Source organism: Cottoperca gobio, chromosome 17 (assembly GCF_900634415.1).
Source record: "Cottoperca gobio chromosome 17, fCotGob3.1, whole genome shotgun sequence".
NCBI classification, from domain to species: domain Eukaryota; kingdom Metazoa; phylum Chordata; class Actinopteri; order Perciformes; family Bovichtidae; genus Cottoperca; species Cottoperca gobio.
In genome coordinates this window covers 5,661,968-5,679,542 of record NC_041371.1, presented here as the reverse complement: position 1 = coordinate 5,679,542, position 17,575 = coordinate 5,661,968, and the positions used below count along the sequence as shown (strand labels likewise).

Genomic DNA, 17,575 nt, shown 5'->3' with positions numbered 1-17,575 from the left:
AGATTATTTGTCGGCCAGAGATGGAATGCTAAATATCTGAATTATTTTAAATGCCAAATGTAATACACTTACAAACGATAGCAGGTGTAGCAAACAGAATAATGTGTGCCACGTGTGACAGCGTTTGTGAGCACCGATGTATTTTAGTTTGTACCGTTATGAGATCATGGCAGTGACCTCATCTGATTGAGCTCGCACAGCATCCTATCCCCAGCTCTGCCTTCCGGTAGTGGGTGGGGAGAAGGGTGCTATCTGTGGACATGTAAAGTGACAGGACCAGCTGGGGTATGAAATCCAGTAAGACAGGCAGTTGGTATGGAACCACGAGCCTCCATAGTACTCTGTTACAGCTGCCTGCGACTCAACTTGGTTAGAAAAACTCAGCCAGGATTCAGTGTAAGTGCTGCCAAACATCAGGAGTTCTACAACAACCCTCAGAAGTGATCATGTTCCGCGTGGCTCGCTCAAGAACCCTGGAGATCAATCAGCAGCCATTTTTCTTAGCAATCCTATCACTGTTGGTGATTCAGAAAATCGCACGCTGACATCTTGTTATAGGTGAATAAAACGGTACTGCGAGGACGATGGGTGGGAGGCAATCTCGCGGTTTTTCCAACAAGGAGCTGAATGAGGTGAGTGTGAGCAGGAAGAGTGGTGGGAGAGACGAGCAGCCCAGCTTGTCTTCGGCTGCTGAGAGGATCCGCAGACACGCCACGGTGCACTTTGGCTACAGCACCCTTAGCCTGGCCATGCGGGCGCTCGATGAGATCCCTTCGGAGCTGTGGGAGCTCCGAGAACTGCAGAAGCTAAACTTGTCCATGAACTGCCTGTGCTCTCTGCCGCCTGCCCTGGGCTGTCTGGACAATCTGGTGATCCTCAACTTGTGGGGAAACAACCTGTCCAGCCTCCCCGCCGAGATCAGCCTCCTGAAGAAGCTACGCGTGCTCTTCGCCTGTCGTAACCGCCTGAGCGAGGTCCCCGAGGAGCTGGGCTCCTGCACTCGCCTGGAGGTGCTGAGCCTGGCCAACAACCAGATCACAGGCCTCCCCGGCAGCTTGGCAGCCATGCACAATCTGACCAAACTCAACCTCAGCCACAATCGCATCGTTCACATCCCCACCTGCGTCTACAGCATGAAGGGCCTGGTCTTTCTTCACCTGGCTTGCAATCGTCTGGAGACAATTGCGGACCAGATCCAGGACTTGGTGAACCTGAAGATCCTCATCGTGGAGGGAAACAGTATCCACTCTCTGCCGAAGACGCTTTGTTTCCTTGAGTCTTTAGAACTCCTCAACGTTGACTTCAACGACCTGCAAAATGTGCCAATGGAAATGTATCTACTCAGCAGGCTCGGGAGGTTGGCCTGCCACCCGATGGACTAAAGGACTTCATATTATTCACAACCCCCTCCTCAAGCCTATCCAGGAGGTGCTGCAAGGAGGGCTCAGTGCCCTCTATAACTACCTCAAGCCCACGTGAGGGTGTGTGTGTGTGTGTGTGTGTGTGTGTGTGTGTGTGTGTGTGTGTGTGTGTGTGTGTGTGTGTGTGTGTGTGTGTGTGTGTGTGTGTATGTCTAAAAGAGTCATGATGGGATGTTAGCACAAATCGGACCCCCGGCACGTGCCAGTCATGCGGTGAGTCCTGTTGCCACAAACTGCCTGATTGTATTAGTATTTGAGTATCACTTGAGACCATCACTGAGTATTAATATTCTTTTTTTATGTAATGTCAAAACTGGGTTGAATATTAAACAACAAGTAACTGCTGTGTCATGTCTAAACATTTGTTAATCCGCAGCAAAGCGGTCAGGACAAGTCGCTCAGCTCACGCAAAGATTCACAGGTCTACATTTGGGGGCTGATTAGTGGGCAGATGATCTTGTTTGGCCTGTGGCAGTGAGGGGGGGCACGAAGCTGAGTTCAGCTACATACTGTATCAGATCACGGGGATCAGGTGTGTAAAGTCAGTGGAAAGAACAAGTGAGGGGGGCTTAAGATCTGCAAAAATAATAAAACAAAACAACAACAGGGACTTAAAGTGTGATTAAATGTTGTTCCACTCCATCAGATCAGATCAGAGCTGCCGGGCGGAGGCTCCTCTAAGGTTGTCGGGTGTTGTCACACAAACCATTTGAAGCGATGAGAAAAACAAACGTACAATGCATGATATGATTGGAAATGTGGACTATTGTGGAACCAATTCAATTCAATTCTAATAATTTAAAGCAAACTTAGATATGGTTAAAGCTCAGGGAGCTTGTAAGTGGACATTTGGATTATTTTGTTACACTTTTGCAGCTTTGCTAATTTGGAGCCGCACTTACTTTAGTACAAACATATCAAACATAAAGCAAAAATAAGTGAGTTTACACATGAGGCAGATCATGCACTCATATCCTCTTGTGCATATTCAACCAGCACTAGAACTAAAACTCCATATTGTTATGAGACTTTTAGTGAAACAATATAATCACATTGTTTGATTTTACAAAATAATGTTATCCAAATTATATATATATATATATATATATATATATATATATATATATATATATATATATATATAAAAAGAAAAGAAAAGTGAGTTTTATGATGTAAGGCACAAGAGTGGAAGGAATTCATTGGACGTTTGATTAAATCTACTTTTAAAATACACTTTCCATATTGTAATATATCAGTATCAGTACATTTATGTTACTACTGTGATATTGGTGACACTCCTAATACTTCAACTCACATTAAGATACTTTCAGTCAAGTGTACGACGTGAAGAGCATATCGAGGTAAATGTATGCGTACGCCTAATTTCTGTTTTCTGATGTCAATTAAAGTTTAAAGTTTGTGTCGACTTGGCTGCTCAAATATTAATGAGGTTCACATGTCACCACATTAAAAGAGGTCAAAAACATATTTTATCTCCCACAGTGAAGATAGAGTGTGCTATAGCAAAGACAGAAAAGTGACCTCTGTTGGTATCTACCTGTAACTACTACATTCACACACACACACACACACACACACACACACACACACACACACGATGAATCCCTCCTGAATAAGTCTTTGTCCTAGATAGTGATCACGGGACATGTTGTCAAATAAAGCTCCTATAAAGTTATTGCATCGACGTGAGTCAGATGACCTGAATTCAGGTTTCAGTGATCTGTGGTGATATTACTATTTTAGTAATAATACAATAAATATATATATATATATATATATATATATATATATATATATATATATATATATATATATATAATGACTGATATTCACAGAAACTGTTTCCTTTAGTCACTAACTGGAGCAGGGGTAGACAACCTACGGCTCTGGAGCAGGATGCGGAATAACAGATTTTAATCTGATTTGTTTGCTTTGCCTTCACCGCAGGGTTCCCGGTGAAGCTTGATCTATGGGGAGAAATGAGCAAACAACAAAAAGTAATATTGAAAGACATTTCAAGAACGAGCACACTGCATTTCTGCATCTTAAGATAGTAAAGGTCGCTGACCTCTGAAACACACTGATATTCTTGTAACTTAATAACCAAAGTGGTGTCAGGGAGCCACTTTAGAACAGAGACCTACAGAGAAGTAAAACTCGCTTTAACCACTGTGACAATTAATTAAAATGAATCTTTGCAGTCTGGAAATCCACCTCAGTCCACTGAACGGTACTCACTCAATAGTGGTCAGCTGTTACACCGGGGATCGCCCGTGACTGCAGTAAGCAGACTTTGCAGGATTTTGCTGATCCTATTTAATTGCTGCGTGCTCCGATAACTTTGCTTTATAATGAGACACTGTGCGAGATATAACAACTGGGGGAGCATAGATTGGCACCCGTGCTCTTCATTCAAAAAGGTATTTTTAATTCATAAGCCAAAGCTTAGAAAACAGTTTAGCATCAGCAGCAGCAGCAGCAGCAGCCAGTGACTTCCCCATAATGAAGGACAGCTAATCAATCTCGTATTGAGCTTTTGACAATCAAGGCTCGGGATAATCACAAAGGAATTAAATGTTAAATTCACTGTTGTTTGGCAGCCACATGAGGAGAGGCTTAATAAGACTTTCTTTGGAGTGCGGTTTAAAGTTCTTTGATTTATTCCGTCACACCGAGACTCCTCACATAGGGCGAGTTGATTGGCATTTATTGACAAACAGCATTATACTGCCACTTATGTCAATTACAACAAAGTGTTATTTAGCTCATCGTTCTTATGTTTAACTGATTCAAACTGTTCCTGCAGGGAGAAATATGAGTGAGGAAAGACGAAGGACATCAGGTTCTTCTTTGGCTGGTGGCGGCTCTCCGCTCACCTGTTCAATAGCTTGTTGGGATGTTGTGTAGAAGTCAGCGACAGTGAGTCACTGGAACAGTAGAGGCCACTGTCGTAACCTTTGAGGCCTTAATATGGATTCTTTTGATCCTGGTCTGGACTCAATCTTTGGAGCTACTTCTTCCCGACCAATCAGTGTAATGTCAAAGCTTCTCCGTGTCTTGCTTTGAGGGTGTGAGGAAAGTAAGCTTGAGAAAGGTTACCGGCTAAAGCAAAGAAAGACAAAGTGTCAGGTAGAGTACATGGTACATGGGCTTGATTTAGCTATCAGCACACACGGTTCATACACAGTGGTAGGCTACTTCTGCAGCTTAATTGATTTAACATTACAAATTATGATTTGATTGGAAAATATATTCACATATTGATGTGCTGTGACATCTGAACACGACATGTTGTGATTGAGAGTGCTTGGGAAGTTGTAAAAGTTGTGGATAAATGGTGGAAATAGTTAGCTAAAGTATAGATGATTGGTTGAACAGTTAGCTAAAACTAAAAGTGTGCAACTTGCAGATCACAGAGTATCTACAAAAGGCACAAACATTTAGTGGACACATTTGAAATGAGCAGTTAGTGTAGTTTTTACACTCATCCCGCGACCTGCATTGGACCCTCTGGCGGGCCGGGTTTGACCCGCGGGCCGTATGTTTGACACCATTGGCCTAAATGCTCGAAATTATTAGCTAAAAGTAATAATTTGGAGCTCAACACGGGTTGAAACATGAAGCTAAACGTAATGGATAAACGGCAAATGACCAGATTCTACTCCTCCAAGCGGCGGCAGTGGTACAAATTGAAACTGCTATAACGATATCTGTCTCGATATCTTTAAATACAGTTTAAAATCAATACAAATATATTTATAAAACACCGGGTGGTGTTGACTGAAGGAGATACTATAGTCCATCTGATAGGGCTGTGGCAGTAGCTTTGAAAACACTGTAGTAGGATGTTATCCTGATTTATTTGTTGAGCATGACTTAGGGCTGTGTTTATGAGGAACCAATGAGACACAGCCCTCAATCACACACTCACAAACACACTAACTCTCTTTTTCGCTCTCTCTCTCTCTCTCTCTCTCTCTCTACAACGACGCTGTCCATTCATTCCTCCATCCAATCGGAGGAGTTTACATTCTCGTCAATTCCCGTGACAGCTGTGCTCAGGCTGGTATTCCAACTGTTGCAGCCAAGACAATACCTTAAGACCACAAAAAGACAAGTGGCGCTTCTATGAAAAGCTTCAGCTATTGTTGAGTGAACACATGAAGAAACATAACAACTGGAGATGTACGTCCTTGACAACACGAGGTCATTTCGAGACTAAATGTAAGACCCATGTCAATCTGGCTGCATTTTTAATTAGCCATGAAAACTGCTGGTACAAGTGAAACCGCCGTGTGTGTTTATGCATGCAAAAACAATAAGGGAACGACATTGTTTGACTTTGTCATTAGTTGCTTCTCCATCCCTTTGTTTGATATCGCTGTAAGAATATCCTGGGGGTTGTTTGCACTCGTCCTCTCAGATAAGATTAATTTTTAATAACAAATATTTGTATTTATTGAAGTAAGGCATCATTATTGATTCATCGAAGCTGAAAAATAACGCGTGTGATGACGCAGCCAGGTCAACCACTGAGGTCCTCTTGAAGGTCAGCCTGGGTTTCCCCCCTTTAATTCGGATCAATGTGTGAATTTGATCAGAAAGGACACACAAGGTGAACTTTGATTAAGAATCCAGCGGGCAATGATTTTAAGGAAATATTAAGTGAATAAATGTAGGTGTCAAGTTGAGCATGAAAAAGGCTTATACAGCATATTTAGTATTGTAATTAATAAAATCACCTTCCAGTGGAGGTTGGTAAAACATGTACTAGTGGTGATAAATGAAACGTGACATTGTTTCAGTACAGTACAGGAAAGTACAGGTCACATCACATGATCATCATCAAGCATTAGGTGTTTAGAATTGTAGAAATAGAAAAATGATGCATTACGTCTGTGTTGAGCCTCAGACACTGCAGCTGTAAAACATGGTTCAGTTCATCTACATTCATCTGAATGGAGTCGACAATACATTTTATAAAGTACTACTCCTGCTGTTGGAGTTTAACAGTTAACTCATAAGACATCTAACAGGGATTTAGACCACTTGGGTCTAAGTGACCTCAAACATGGAGGATTAGGATAACACTGTACAGTTCTTTGTCTTTTAATTGCTTCTTGGCAAATGTAATACATTTTCTCATGCATGTCCCACATAACATATAACATGACTGTACAATCACCTGGTACACCACCACACCAAGAAAAGTCTATTCCACCCACTGTGTGCAATTATCAATGCCATGTACAATATTCACTCTTACAATGTTTTATCAACGACTCTGTACTTATACTATTGCTACTGTATTTTATTCTATTTAATTGTGTACTCGCCACTTTACTTTCTTGTTCTTTTGCTGTAACAAGGTACATTTCCCCGACTAATAAAGGATTTCTGATTCTGATGACATAATATTTCCTTATTTGGTGAAACAACAATGCTTTTTGGTCATTACCATGTCAATATTTTTTACAAATTGTGCTTCAATAAGATCATAAAAAAGGAAATAATTAGTTAAATTGGCAATTCCTATTATTTCCCCACATGCAGCAGTGGCGTATGGGACCCTAAACAATGAGGAAGTAAAGCAAACGTCAGCAAAATAAAAATATTTATACATAAAACCTTTGTTGTGTTAAAGTCAGATACTTTATGATCATCTAAATCTCTCAGACGCTGTATCACAATATCACTGACTATGAATGTTTTATTACTACCTTCAATTAATGATGGCTGAGTGGGTAAGCAGCCCACAGGTTCCTACGTGGCCCAGGTTAACTGCACTACTTTACCTCAAACAACTTCCAAATAAACGCCAATAGAATCCCGGTCAGAAGCAGGAGGAGGGGACACCTCCGCCTGTCCTCTCTCCTCACAGGCGGGGCTCACACGCGCCCTCTACCGGGCAGACAGCACGCACACAGCCGCTGCTCTCATGGAGCTGCCGGACACACTCAATCCACGCGTAATTCCGGAATCAGGACTCACTCACACATTCCTCCTCCAAGTGTGGAGCAAGCCGGCAAGGAGCAGCCGTGTCGGCGACAGTGTCCTCTCACACAGCACGCTAAGGGACGGAGGGCAGGGAGAAGACACTTTAGATTCAACACTCCTTAAAAGTATTGGTAGGATTCAAGTTGCAATAAAGAAAGAAGAGTTGCCAGTTAACCCCGCGGCTGGGGGTTAACGCTACGACGGCGCTGTCGACATGGATAAAGTTATCAATTGCTTGTTTGCTGCAATAACCCTGCTGTTGTCTGCACGAGGGGAAGTTTTTAAAGGTAAGGAGGATTACCTGGAGATGTTTTGCATGTACGCAGTCCTGTTTTATGCCACAGTCGGGAGGCGAAGTGGATTAGAACAGCTCTTAAACTCAGTTTACCCACTATTTAGTCTGATATTTTGCTCGCAATTTTAAGGCTTTAACTAATGTTTGTGGTGTAAGTTTGCTTTAACTAATGTTTGTGGTGTAAGTTTGCTTTAACTAATGTTTGTGGCGTAAATTCGGTTTAACTAATGTTTGTGGCGTAAATTTGAGCATATGTGGCAGGGTGAAAGTAACGTAAATGATATGATGGTGGCATTCTATAGGAAAGAAATCCGCCTAAAACGTAAATTATGCTCACGTTTGTCACATTTGGCCGATACAACACTGGCACTCATCGGTAGTTTGTTCTCACCTTCTGTGCCGCTGTGCGCAACGAGCAGGTGCGCCACGGCACCGGAGCCACTCCGCTGCGTTCAATGCCACGGTTGACATGAATACAAGTGTAAAGGATTGTAATGTTTGTCTTGTGTCTAACTTTATCGTGATTGTCTAATGTGATTAACCTCGAGGGATTCACTCGCAGAAGTGTCACTGCCTGTGCGCTGTTGGTTGCATACGGCGAGGCGATTATCCAAACGAGATCTCCTGTCATTGTTTCACCGTGAACTGCGAGTGGACTTTAGTTGTTATGTCTCAGTGGACATGTGGACATGTAGACATAATGTACAGCCACTTTTAACGTGAAGTTCCCCGCCAAAAATGCCCAATGTAAATTGTGGGCTAATCCTCCTAAATGCAAAAACAATTGAACTTCTACGCATAATATCTTATTCCATGTGTCATACATCTACACTGTCATTTATACACGACATGACTGAACACCTACACTGAACAAATGCATAGTTCATATTGTGTGTCTGTGTGCACTTCACATACAACAAGCCATTTGAATTAAATGAACTGGTAAAAATATATATTTTATTTGAAATAGAACTGCTCCCCTCGCACACTCTCTGAGCACACACACTTTTGCATGTTTCTGAAAAGTGTTTTGAGTTTCACTGCAAATTTGATGGATTTGTTGTTCCCCTGAATGACTAACTGATTGTTGATGCAGACTTTAGATAGAAACACAGCCCTCCTACTCCAAATGAATGATATTCATACAAGGGCAACATTTGCAATCGGTCTATTTGAAGCTTTGTGAAGAAAGAAAAAGTTCATTAGTACCAGATAGGGATTTGACTGAATGACTGAAATAATAGAGCAGACTTTCACCGTCAGTGTAATGGCCACAGATTGCTCAAGGGGACTCAACATTCAGTCTAATTAACCATTTCTTCTGTCTCTACAATGGCATTATATATGTGGGGAAAAGGCACATTAGCCTATATTAATGGCAATCAATATAGCGGCAATGAATGTGCAGTCTGAGGGTGATCCATACTGCCAATACAACCAGAGTTGCATTTAAAAGCTTGATTAAAAATATGGCCCCTGAGTGTGTTTTGATTTGATCTCCTGCTTGGACTCGGGTGTGTGTGTGTGTGTGTGTGTGTGTGTGTGTGTGTGTGTGTGTGTGTGAGGTGAAGTTGTTGTGTGATGTGTGGCTTCAGTTAGAGCTGTATGCGGTGGGATTCAACAGACGACTGATTCATTTTCCAGCGAGCCTGTTGGGGGCAGCATGGTACACATATAATATGATACCCAGATGATGAAGCCAAGCTGCTCCGAGCGGAGGACCAACGACTCAGACACATAGATCACAATTCAGATGCACTTTGGAAACTATTTGTGTCCAGATTTCTGTTTGATCACAACTCAGATTTAACAAAACAACTTAGCTGCTCAATAAATTACATTAGTGTTTTATTTATGCGTTCCCACTTTCTTCAAAGAGGACAACTGCTATATTCAGAGACCTACAGAAGATGTATTAAAAGTGTTTTTTTAAATAAATAAACTGTTTTTAATCAAGCAGTATGAAAGCCAGGGGTCAATTTTCGTGACTGAGAACTCTTGCCCTGCAGCTCAAAGTATTCCCAGTCCATTGTTGTGTGAGGTTCATCAGTCTTGCCCGCTGGCAGCCTCAGGACTGGGAGATTTATTGGAGTGTGCTGCACTGTAGGGCTCCCAGTGGTGCCCGAACCATCGACAAATGTGCTCCTAATTGCACGAGTGTGTGTGTGTGTGTGTGTGTGTGTGTGTGTGTCTGTGTGTGTAAATATGTAAACCAGGAGGAAATCAATTGGATGTGTGTTGCTCTCTCTCTCTGGCTATGTGACGGCTTAGCCACACACGGATGGAGAGGTAGAGGCTAAATGTGAGCCCGTGCATGTGGCTCGAGACATTTGTTATGGAGAGTATGTGATAACAGCTCGTGTGATAATTAGATCACTGAGGTAACCAGAGCACCGGTCTACTCCAGTGCACCGTATCAGTGTGCAGCCTCAACTCGATCACAGAGAAACAGTCCTTCGGAGGGCTTTTAATTTACGCATTAAAAAAAAAAAAAACCCTCCATAATCAGGATCTCGCTGTATCAGTTTCATCTCCTTCCCTTTTGTGAACTTGTTTGTGCACCTGCATATCTGCTCCCGGTGGCACGGGAGAGATGAACTGCCTCCCCCCCCCCCCCCCTCCCTGTTGCACCCACAATGCCCACTGTAGGCTCCAGGTTCAGAGAGAAAGCAAAGAAACAACACTATAAATCACTTGTTGTGTATGGCCAGTGCTTCTGTTTTATACATTATGAGGACATGTGTTTTTTTTTTCCTTTTCTAGAAGCTCTGGCCTTTGATATCTATACTCTGTCTTTTTACCCGAGCACATTAAATTCCAGGGAGCTGTGCGCTTTGTTATGTTTACCACCTTTTTTCCAGCAGCCATAAAACCTGCCTTGTTTTCTGATAGGGGTGAGCCGTGCGTTGAGAATAATGCCCATGCTTGGAGTGTAGAGCTGTAGTTTGTCATTGCTGAGTGACTGCTGCTGATAGCGTCCTGGTTGACCGATCCTTATTGCCATCCAGGCGGTGACTAAGGAGTAAAACCGCACACTGGCTGCTTTGGGAAGATAAACAGCACTTCATTTGAAGTCTGGAAATAATTTAGATAAGTTTTTCACTTATGAAATGTTTCTTTTTTTTGTTTTTCTTTTATTCTCCCAGCTGACTCAGATTTAATAGAGACTTTTCCGAAAAAGGTGTCCTGAAGGGTGGCAGTTTCCTTTGTTTGAGCCAGTGGAGAATGAAATTAAATATGCATGTGATTTCTTTTTCCTTTTTTTTTTCTCTCTATGGCTTCAACCAATGTTGAAAGAGAAGGAGAAAAAAAAAAAGCTCCATGGTGATTGATGATAGTACAAAGCAGAAAGTGAGGTGTCTACATTCTTCTGTAACTTTGCTTTTCAGACACTTTTATTATGATGATAATGAAGGTGGTGGAAACACATGGATTTACTGAAGCTGTTCAAACACCGCGGGTACATGTGTGAGTTCCCACAAAAGGTGGTCTGCTGAGTGTGTCGGCGCTGTCTGTCTTAAGACTGATCATCGCTGGTAGACACATGAGGTGTGTCGCTTTTTAAAAACTATAAGAACTTGCAAATATTAAGCGCCGCTGCATGGACCAGGCCATTCGTTTTGAAGGGACGAGACTGCCGGGAGCATTCACCAGTAGAGAAGTCATAATTCTATAGGAGGAAAATAAAGTCACAGTGCAGGACTTCAGCCGTTTATATCACCTGTCGATATCAGATCTTTTACACCCAATAACCAACAACATTGCAACGCTTAAATCCAAATTACACCATAAACTCTAAAGGTTAAAAAGTATGTTGCATTGGTCACGTAAAAATATCATCAAGACCATCCGCATTGCATAATAATATATATATATATATATATATATATATATATATATATATATATATATAAACAAAATCTTCTTTCTGAAGCATCATCAGCAGCACATGTCAGAGCCTAATGTCCTTCCAAATCAAAGATCAAGATTATTATTTTTCTTTGAGAAATCCATCACATAAGAGGACGATATCTAATGTTTTGCTATCCCCATTAGACTTATTATATCAGAATAACAAAACATGTTGCATTCTGAGCGAAGGGCACACAGCTTGACGCATTATGCAGCTTTGTTTCAATGGGAAAAGTCAGCATCTGTTCTCTGCAAGTTGCCACGAGGCATTCTTGGAAATGGTAGGAAATCAGTAACTGAAGGAGCAGATAAGGGAGGTTGAGGAAGTCGACACACCAGAAAAAGTAAACAACATTTCATCACAAAATAACTACCGAGACACCGTTAACATCACAGATTGATGATGCATAGCAGTGCAAGAGTAACCAAGGATGCACTTTTTAGGCAGAAGGTAACATAACTAGTGCAGAGATTTTAATCAGGCGTGAGTCTTGAAGAAGAATCTCAGATATCTGCTGTAGAAACTTTATTCACACAGTTTGTGACACTTTAAATGGGACATTGTGTTAAGTGTCTGGCTTACACAACTCCACCAACATAAGCCACATTAGTTTTAATCAAGCATCGGTACGATTTCCAATTTTGTAATGTCACGTATCTCATTTTCTTCTGTTAAAACAAACTTAAAATTAATAAAAGTGGTATTATAGGTTGGCTTAAGATGGCAACACGGAAAGAGCACTCTATTTGACACGTTTTTTTTAGTCGTCTCTCTACAGAAGCACACGAGTTTTAAAATGAGTGAGGTTGTCCTGACTCTCAGCTTTAATTTGGAGGTGTTTTTAAATCTTCATCAGATGAGTGGTGCGTAAAGTGCAGAATCCTTTTTAATAACGTAGACTCCAATTTTAGGGCACAGAAAGCAATTGGCTTGCACATTAAACGCCATGTAAACGTAAACGCTGATGCGACTTTGTTCCGGTTAGATCAGGGGTGTCAAACATGTGGCTCGGGGGCCAAAACCTGCCCGCCAGATGGTCCAATCCGGCCGGCGGGATGACTTTGCAAAGTGTAAAAATGTATTGTTTTGATCATAAAGTAAAATACTGTTCCAGATACCTGTGACCGAAATGTGTTGTGCCTTTGCAGACACACTGATCTGTAAGTTGTAATGCACATGTGGAAATGATAAATTGATAATATTGTTGAAATTGCACCTTTCTTGTAATTTCTGGTTGTTCATAATGTTTTGTAAAATGATAAAGTTTGAACATTTTCAGAATGTACTTTTTTGTACTAAAACAAAGGGAAGATTTGGAGTTGTTGTTATTTATATGTTATTATGCTGTGATGTTACTGGTCCGGCCCACTTGAGATCACATTGTGCTGCATGTGGCCCCTGAACTAACATGAGTGTGACACCCCTGGGTTAGATGCTGGCGTGGTCCTATTCCTTAAGACCACTAACAACACGCTGTCTGCCCGTGACTTGTAGGCTACCGCGTACGTTTGTTTACTTTGCTGTCAATCAGACTCAGACTCAGACACACCCCTTCAGCTGGCTGACATAAAAAGGAGCATTTATGATATTTCCGCTTGATATGAAAATACAAATCTGTTAACAAAACATCGACATTATTTCACACTGACTGTGATTTCAGTAGGTCTTGAATGTAACTCTTCTCCTTGCTCTGCCTAAGAGTGCCTCTTTGTTTTCTGTCGTCATGTTTTGATGTTAAATCCTTTCTATGCAATGACGATCAGGCATCAGCTGACACTCCGCTCTGCAGCGAGTGAAACGCATGATAACTTGGACAGGGTCAGATGACTGACCTGGCTGGTCAAGAGCATTCCACTGTTGACCATAACAAGCTCTTTGGGAGCTTCCACTGTATGTTTAAGAACATTGTCCTGCTGCTCTGTCCTAAGATTAGGGGGGGCTTTGTATAAAATGCCTATGATTCCCACACCGAATGTGAAATTAAAGCTCATTTTAAACCTTAAAGCTTAAATTAAACCTGAAAGCACTGTGAAATAAAGAAATGTCTCTGAGGTTAAAGTGGGGGGGGGGGGGGGGGGGAGTACAGAGCCAACACAACAACAAACATGCAACTGTCCAAATATACTCACGGACTCCACTGGAAGCATGAACGTTGGCTAAGTGCTGGGACATCGCTGGCACTTTCAAGCGAAAAAGAAAGTGAGTCAAATCTTGGAACGCAAAGTCTACCAATATGGCTCCTCATCTTCATATCCCTGGAGTGCCACTCCACATTCAATCATTAGCTGTTGATTAGCAAGTGATTTTATTTACATTCTTGAGAAGCAGTAATAGTTTGAAGTTCGCTCTTGAGGCCGCTGATGTGGATATGTTATCTGGGAGCTCTGCAACGGAATGATAATTGGCCTTGAAATGTGACTGTGTGAAGGATGCTGGACAAACAGAGATGCTCTAATTATACACAGCTCCTTTTTCAAATGAAGAGGATAAAAGCTAATGAATCGCACACAGGCCAGTGCAGGGGCTGCCTAATGAAGAGAGAGTGAGAGACAGAGAGGGGAGTGTTTGTGTGTGAGAGAGAGAGAGAGAGAGAGAGAGAGAGAGAGAGAGGGGAAGTGTTTGTGTGTGTAAGGCATGCTCGAACAATTCTGTGATCTCATCACCATGTCAAAAAAAAAGAAGAAGAAGAAAACTCGGTAGAAAAACAACTTACTATGCAGCAGATCATGTTTACCGAAGTCTGCATTCGTCGTAGGTGGCTCAGAGAGTCCAGGCACGCAGGAAAATCTCACTAATTAATGCTCCAAGGGTCTCAATTGTTATTAATGGTGACGAGGAGGAGGAGGAGGGGAACGAGGGAGGAGCAGGAGAAGCAGTTTAAATCGGGACATTACAGTTAGGCCTTTTACATCTGCGTGTCAGGGTCAGCTCACTTTTATTAAAACAATTTTAAAAGTATTTTTTTATTTGAAAAATGTTTCACTCCTGCTATCCTTAAAAATGAAATCTCTATGAGGTTTTATTATAAATATTAAATTGACCACGACCCTGCCACATTCCTCACTTATCTTTAAAACCTGCTGTTCAATCAGCTGCTTTCTATTCAGCATTGTCTCCTGAATGCGAGGGGTTATTATGTGGACTGAAATTGATTCTGATAGAGCGCACTTTGGGTTCAGGTGAGCGTACGGCCTTGAACTACATGGTGAAGCTTTAATTTCAAGTCTGTCAAATAAAACTCCTGCCGCCGCTTTTTGACGCCAGAGACACGTTGCTGAAAAGGTGCAAAGTTTCTTGTGTCATTTCATGAATAACTCAAGTTGCCTCCTTCACGGGACAAGTGCACTTGCTAACTCGGAGGGGACTCTGTGTCATGCCAAAAAGCTGTCCGCGTAGGCTGCTGCTCCTCACACAAGCGGTGGTGGTGTAGGTGGTCGCATGGGGAGGAGGAGGAGGTGGGGGCTGCTGATGCTACTGCTGTTTCACCTTGTCTCCTGTTATTTATTAGGCTTCTGTCAAGGCTCAGGCGGAAGGCAGGTGTGCATCCCTCCGTTCCCCATCCGGGCCTTACGAGTATAACCAGGGGCAAAATTCTCCATTACTGTCAGTCTGAATCTTTTGCCGTCACATTAGCGCACGTCATGCAGTCATTAATGCATTAGGCCTTGTTTGAGTGCCAGTTATTTGCATTGGCTTTTACACTGTCTATTTGCCCTTGTGCTAAAAGCTGCCTTGGCTGAACCTATTGACCATTTAAGTGTTCAATAATGAAGCGATCCCCGAGGATGAATTAGGCCTCAGTGGTCCTGTTGAGTAATGGTTATTAGGACGGGGGGGGGGAGGGACGACGACGACATTAACTATCATATACATTTTCATGGCCTTTTGAAAAGGTCACATCGCACAATTTTATTTACTTACTCTATGTTTTTAATGCAGCTGTATCCTCTAGCATATGATCTCACCGCTAACTGTGGAGTACATTATTATCCACCCTTGTCTTCCACTTCTTCCTCCCAAACTAGAATGTACCTGATTTACACTCCTATCGTTCACACTCCGGCGCCTGTTTGGAGGCTGTTATCTGTTTGTGGTGGAGACTCCTCGGGGAAGCATACAGCCGATAAGAGACTGTTGTTCTGTAAACAGCCCTCTGACCTCCTCAGGCTGGGCTTGGCGCCTTTTCAAATGGGTCTCCTTTGTGTTGGCCCAAAGCTCGAACCTCCGTGTGACAGATTCCCCAGAGGAAGGTTTAATGGCATTACTGTTCACTCCACACCGTGCGGGGTGGGGGGGTGAACATTGGGAAAATGAGGATGATAATAACCTCTTTATGCCCCCAAACTGGAAGTAGCTTGTGGGAGTCGAATTATCTGATGATACAGTGGTTTTCCTTAAATGTCAATCACAATTTTTTTAACCATGCGGCAAACCTCTTATCACAACATGAATAATATTCTCACTTGTGCTTGTCTCTGTGAAAGTCTGTTAACTCGCTGAAATGGGACAAGTGCATTAATCGCTCTTCTGGGGACAACTTGGCTAGCTGCTGGACTGTCCACAATCAAAGACGATCAGCTGGCTCCGCCGACAGCGTGCCTGAGCAAACAATGCATTGAAAATCAGCAGCCCTGGGCTGTTCTGCAGCGATCTGTTGTACTTAATCACTTTTGGTGTTAAACACTGCTTCATCGAAACAACTATTGAGACACACAGCTGCAGGGCCCTTGTTAAAGACAGAGCAAACACAAACAATAACTGGAAAAGATGATGCTTGGCTTGAAGCTTGACTCCTACCCTGTAATCAGACTTTGTCACGCTAAAGAAATTATAGGGCACAGGAGTCATTAGTAGTGTGGCGGCATCTCCGCATTGCAAACGGAAACAAAAGTTGAAAACGCATGTTTTTGGAATAATGCACATGTGAATAAACAAACCGGTGAAAATGGGACAAGTTGATTGTAATGATAGCTCCTTGCCGGCCGGGAGGATACATTAATTTGGATGTGATGTCTCAGAGACTTATTGGTATCAGGGCAAAGGAGTAATTAATGTGGAAAGCCTCTGGCACCAGTTGGTTTTTCAGTAACGTTATCATCAGTTCCACTGCCACAGCCACTGTATCATGACAAATAGCTCTCTACTTAAACCAGTTACAAAAGAATTACCTTGTTATTTATATTTCTTAGAAACAACTAAAGTGCAGTCTTAATTTGTTTTAGATTTTTACTTTTAAAGCAATCTGTCCAGTTGTCTTTCTGCACTCTTTAGCCTCAAGAACTACAACTAAAAGGCTCTGAACACAATGTGAATATTTTTCTAGAGTGTGAATATCATTTCCCACTGCTGAAGCAATGGTTTGAATAAAATGCAAACATATCTTTTCCCTGTCCTACCAAGTCTTTGAGCAAGTCCCAAGGCTAACTGAGAATTTCCCTATTGCGGTTCCCAGATCTCTAAATGGGGCATTATTCATAATCGGATCCCAGCTGAAGGTATGCAGTAGAGGCGTTTATAAAAAGGAGGCAGGGACCGGGACTAGCTGGATTCACATCAAAAGCATGTTTTATCTTTTTCCGTTTTACTGTTTTGTCCTCACATAAGTTTGTTAAACCAAATCTAGTCTCTTCATTTTGCTATGTGCCATTTTCGCCCTACAAATGTGTGTAAATAGTTAGCATTAGTAGCTTTTAGCTGTCAGTTAGCATGCTAGCTAATACAAAACATAAGACAAAGAAAGAATATATGTTACAAACCAATTCTCTATTGTCATTGGTGACTGTACTCATAATTTACTTCCTACAAATTGTGTAGAATTATTTTTAGAAGAAAAACCTGCTAGCTGCCCGTTAGCATGCTAGCATACATCGAATAAAAAGTAAAGAAAGCAAGACAAATGAACCTGCCAAACCTAAATATTTCTGTCTA

At 42.0% G+C, this 17,575-nt stretch overlaps 2 protein-coding genes across 13 annotated transcripts in view; both read left to right on the top strand.

Annotated features, from left to right (window-relative positions):
* Positions 1–324: 324 nt before the first annotated feature.
* On the top strand, positions 325–1,560 carry LOC115022856 (leucine-rich repeat-containing protein 30-like). The gene is given in 2 exon segments (XM_029453961.1): positions 325–1,379; positions 1,381–1,560. Coding segments are annotated over 2 exon segments (894 nt in total). The 5' UTR covers positions 325–584; the 3' UTR covers positions 1,480–1,560.
* A 5,800-nt stretch (positions 1,561–7,360) lies between these two features.
* The window catches only part of LOC115022547 (receptor-type tyrosine-protein phosphatase mu), a 146,020-nt gene continuing 135,805 nt past the window's right edge, over positions 7,361–17,575 (top strand). For all 12 annotated transcript variants that reach the window (XM_029453576.1, XM_029453574.1, XM_029453575.1 and 9 more), the window contains exon 1: positions 7,361–7,726. In XM_029453576.1, coding sequence (XP_029309436.1) covers positions 7,654–7,726 — 73 coding nt within the window. In that variant the 5' untranslated portion in view covers positions 7,361–7,653. The remainder of the gene's footprint in view (positions 7,727–17,575) is intronic.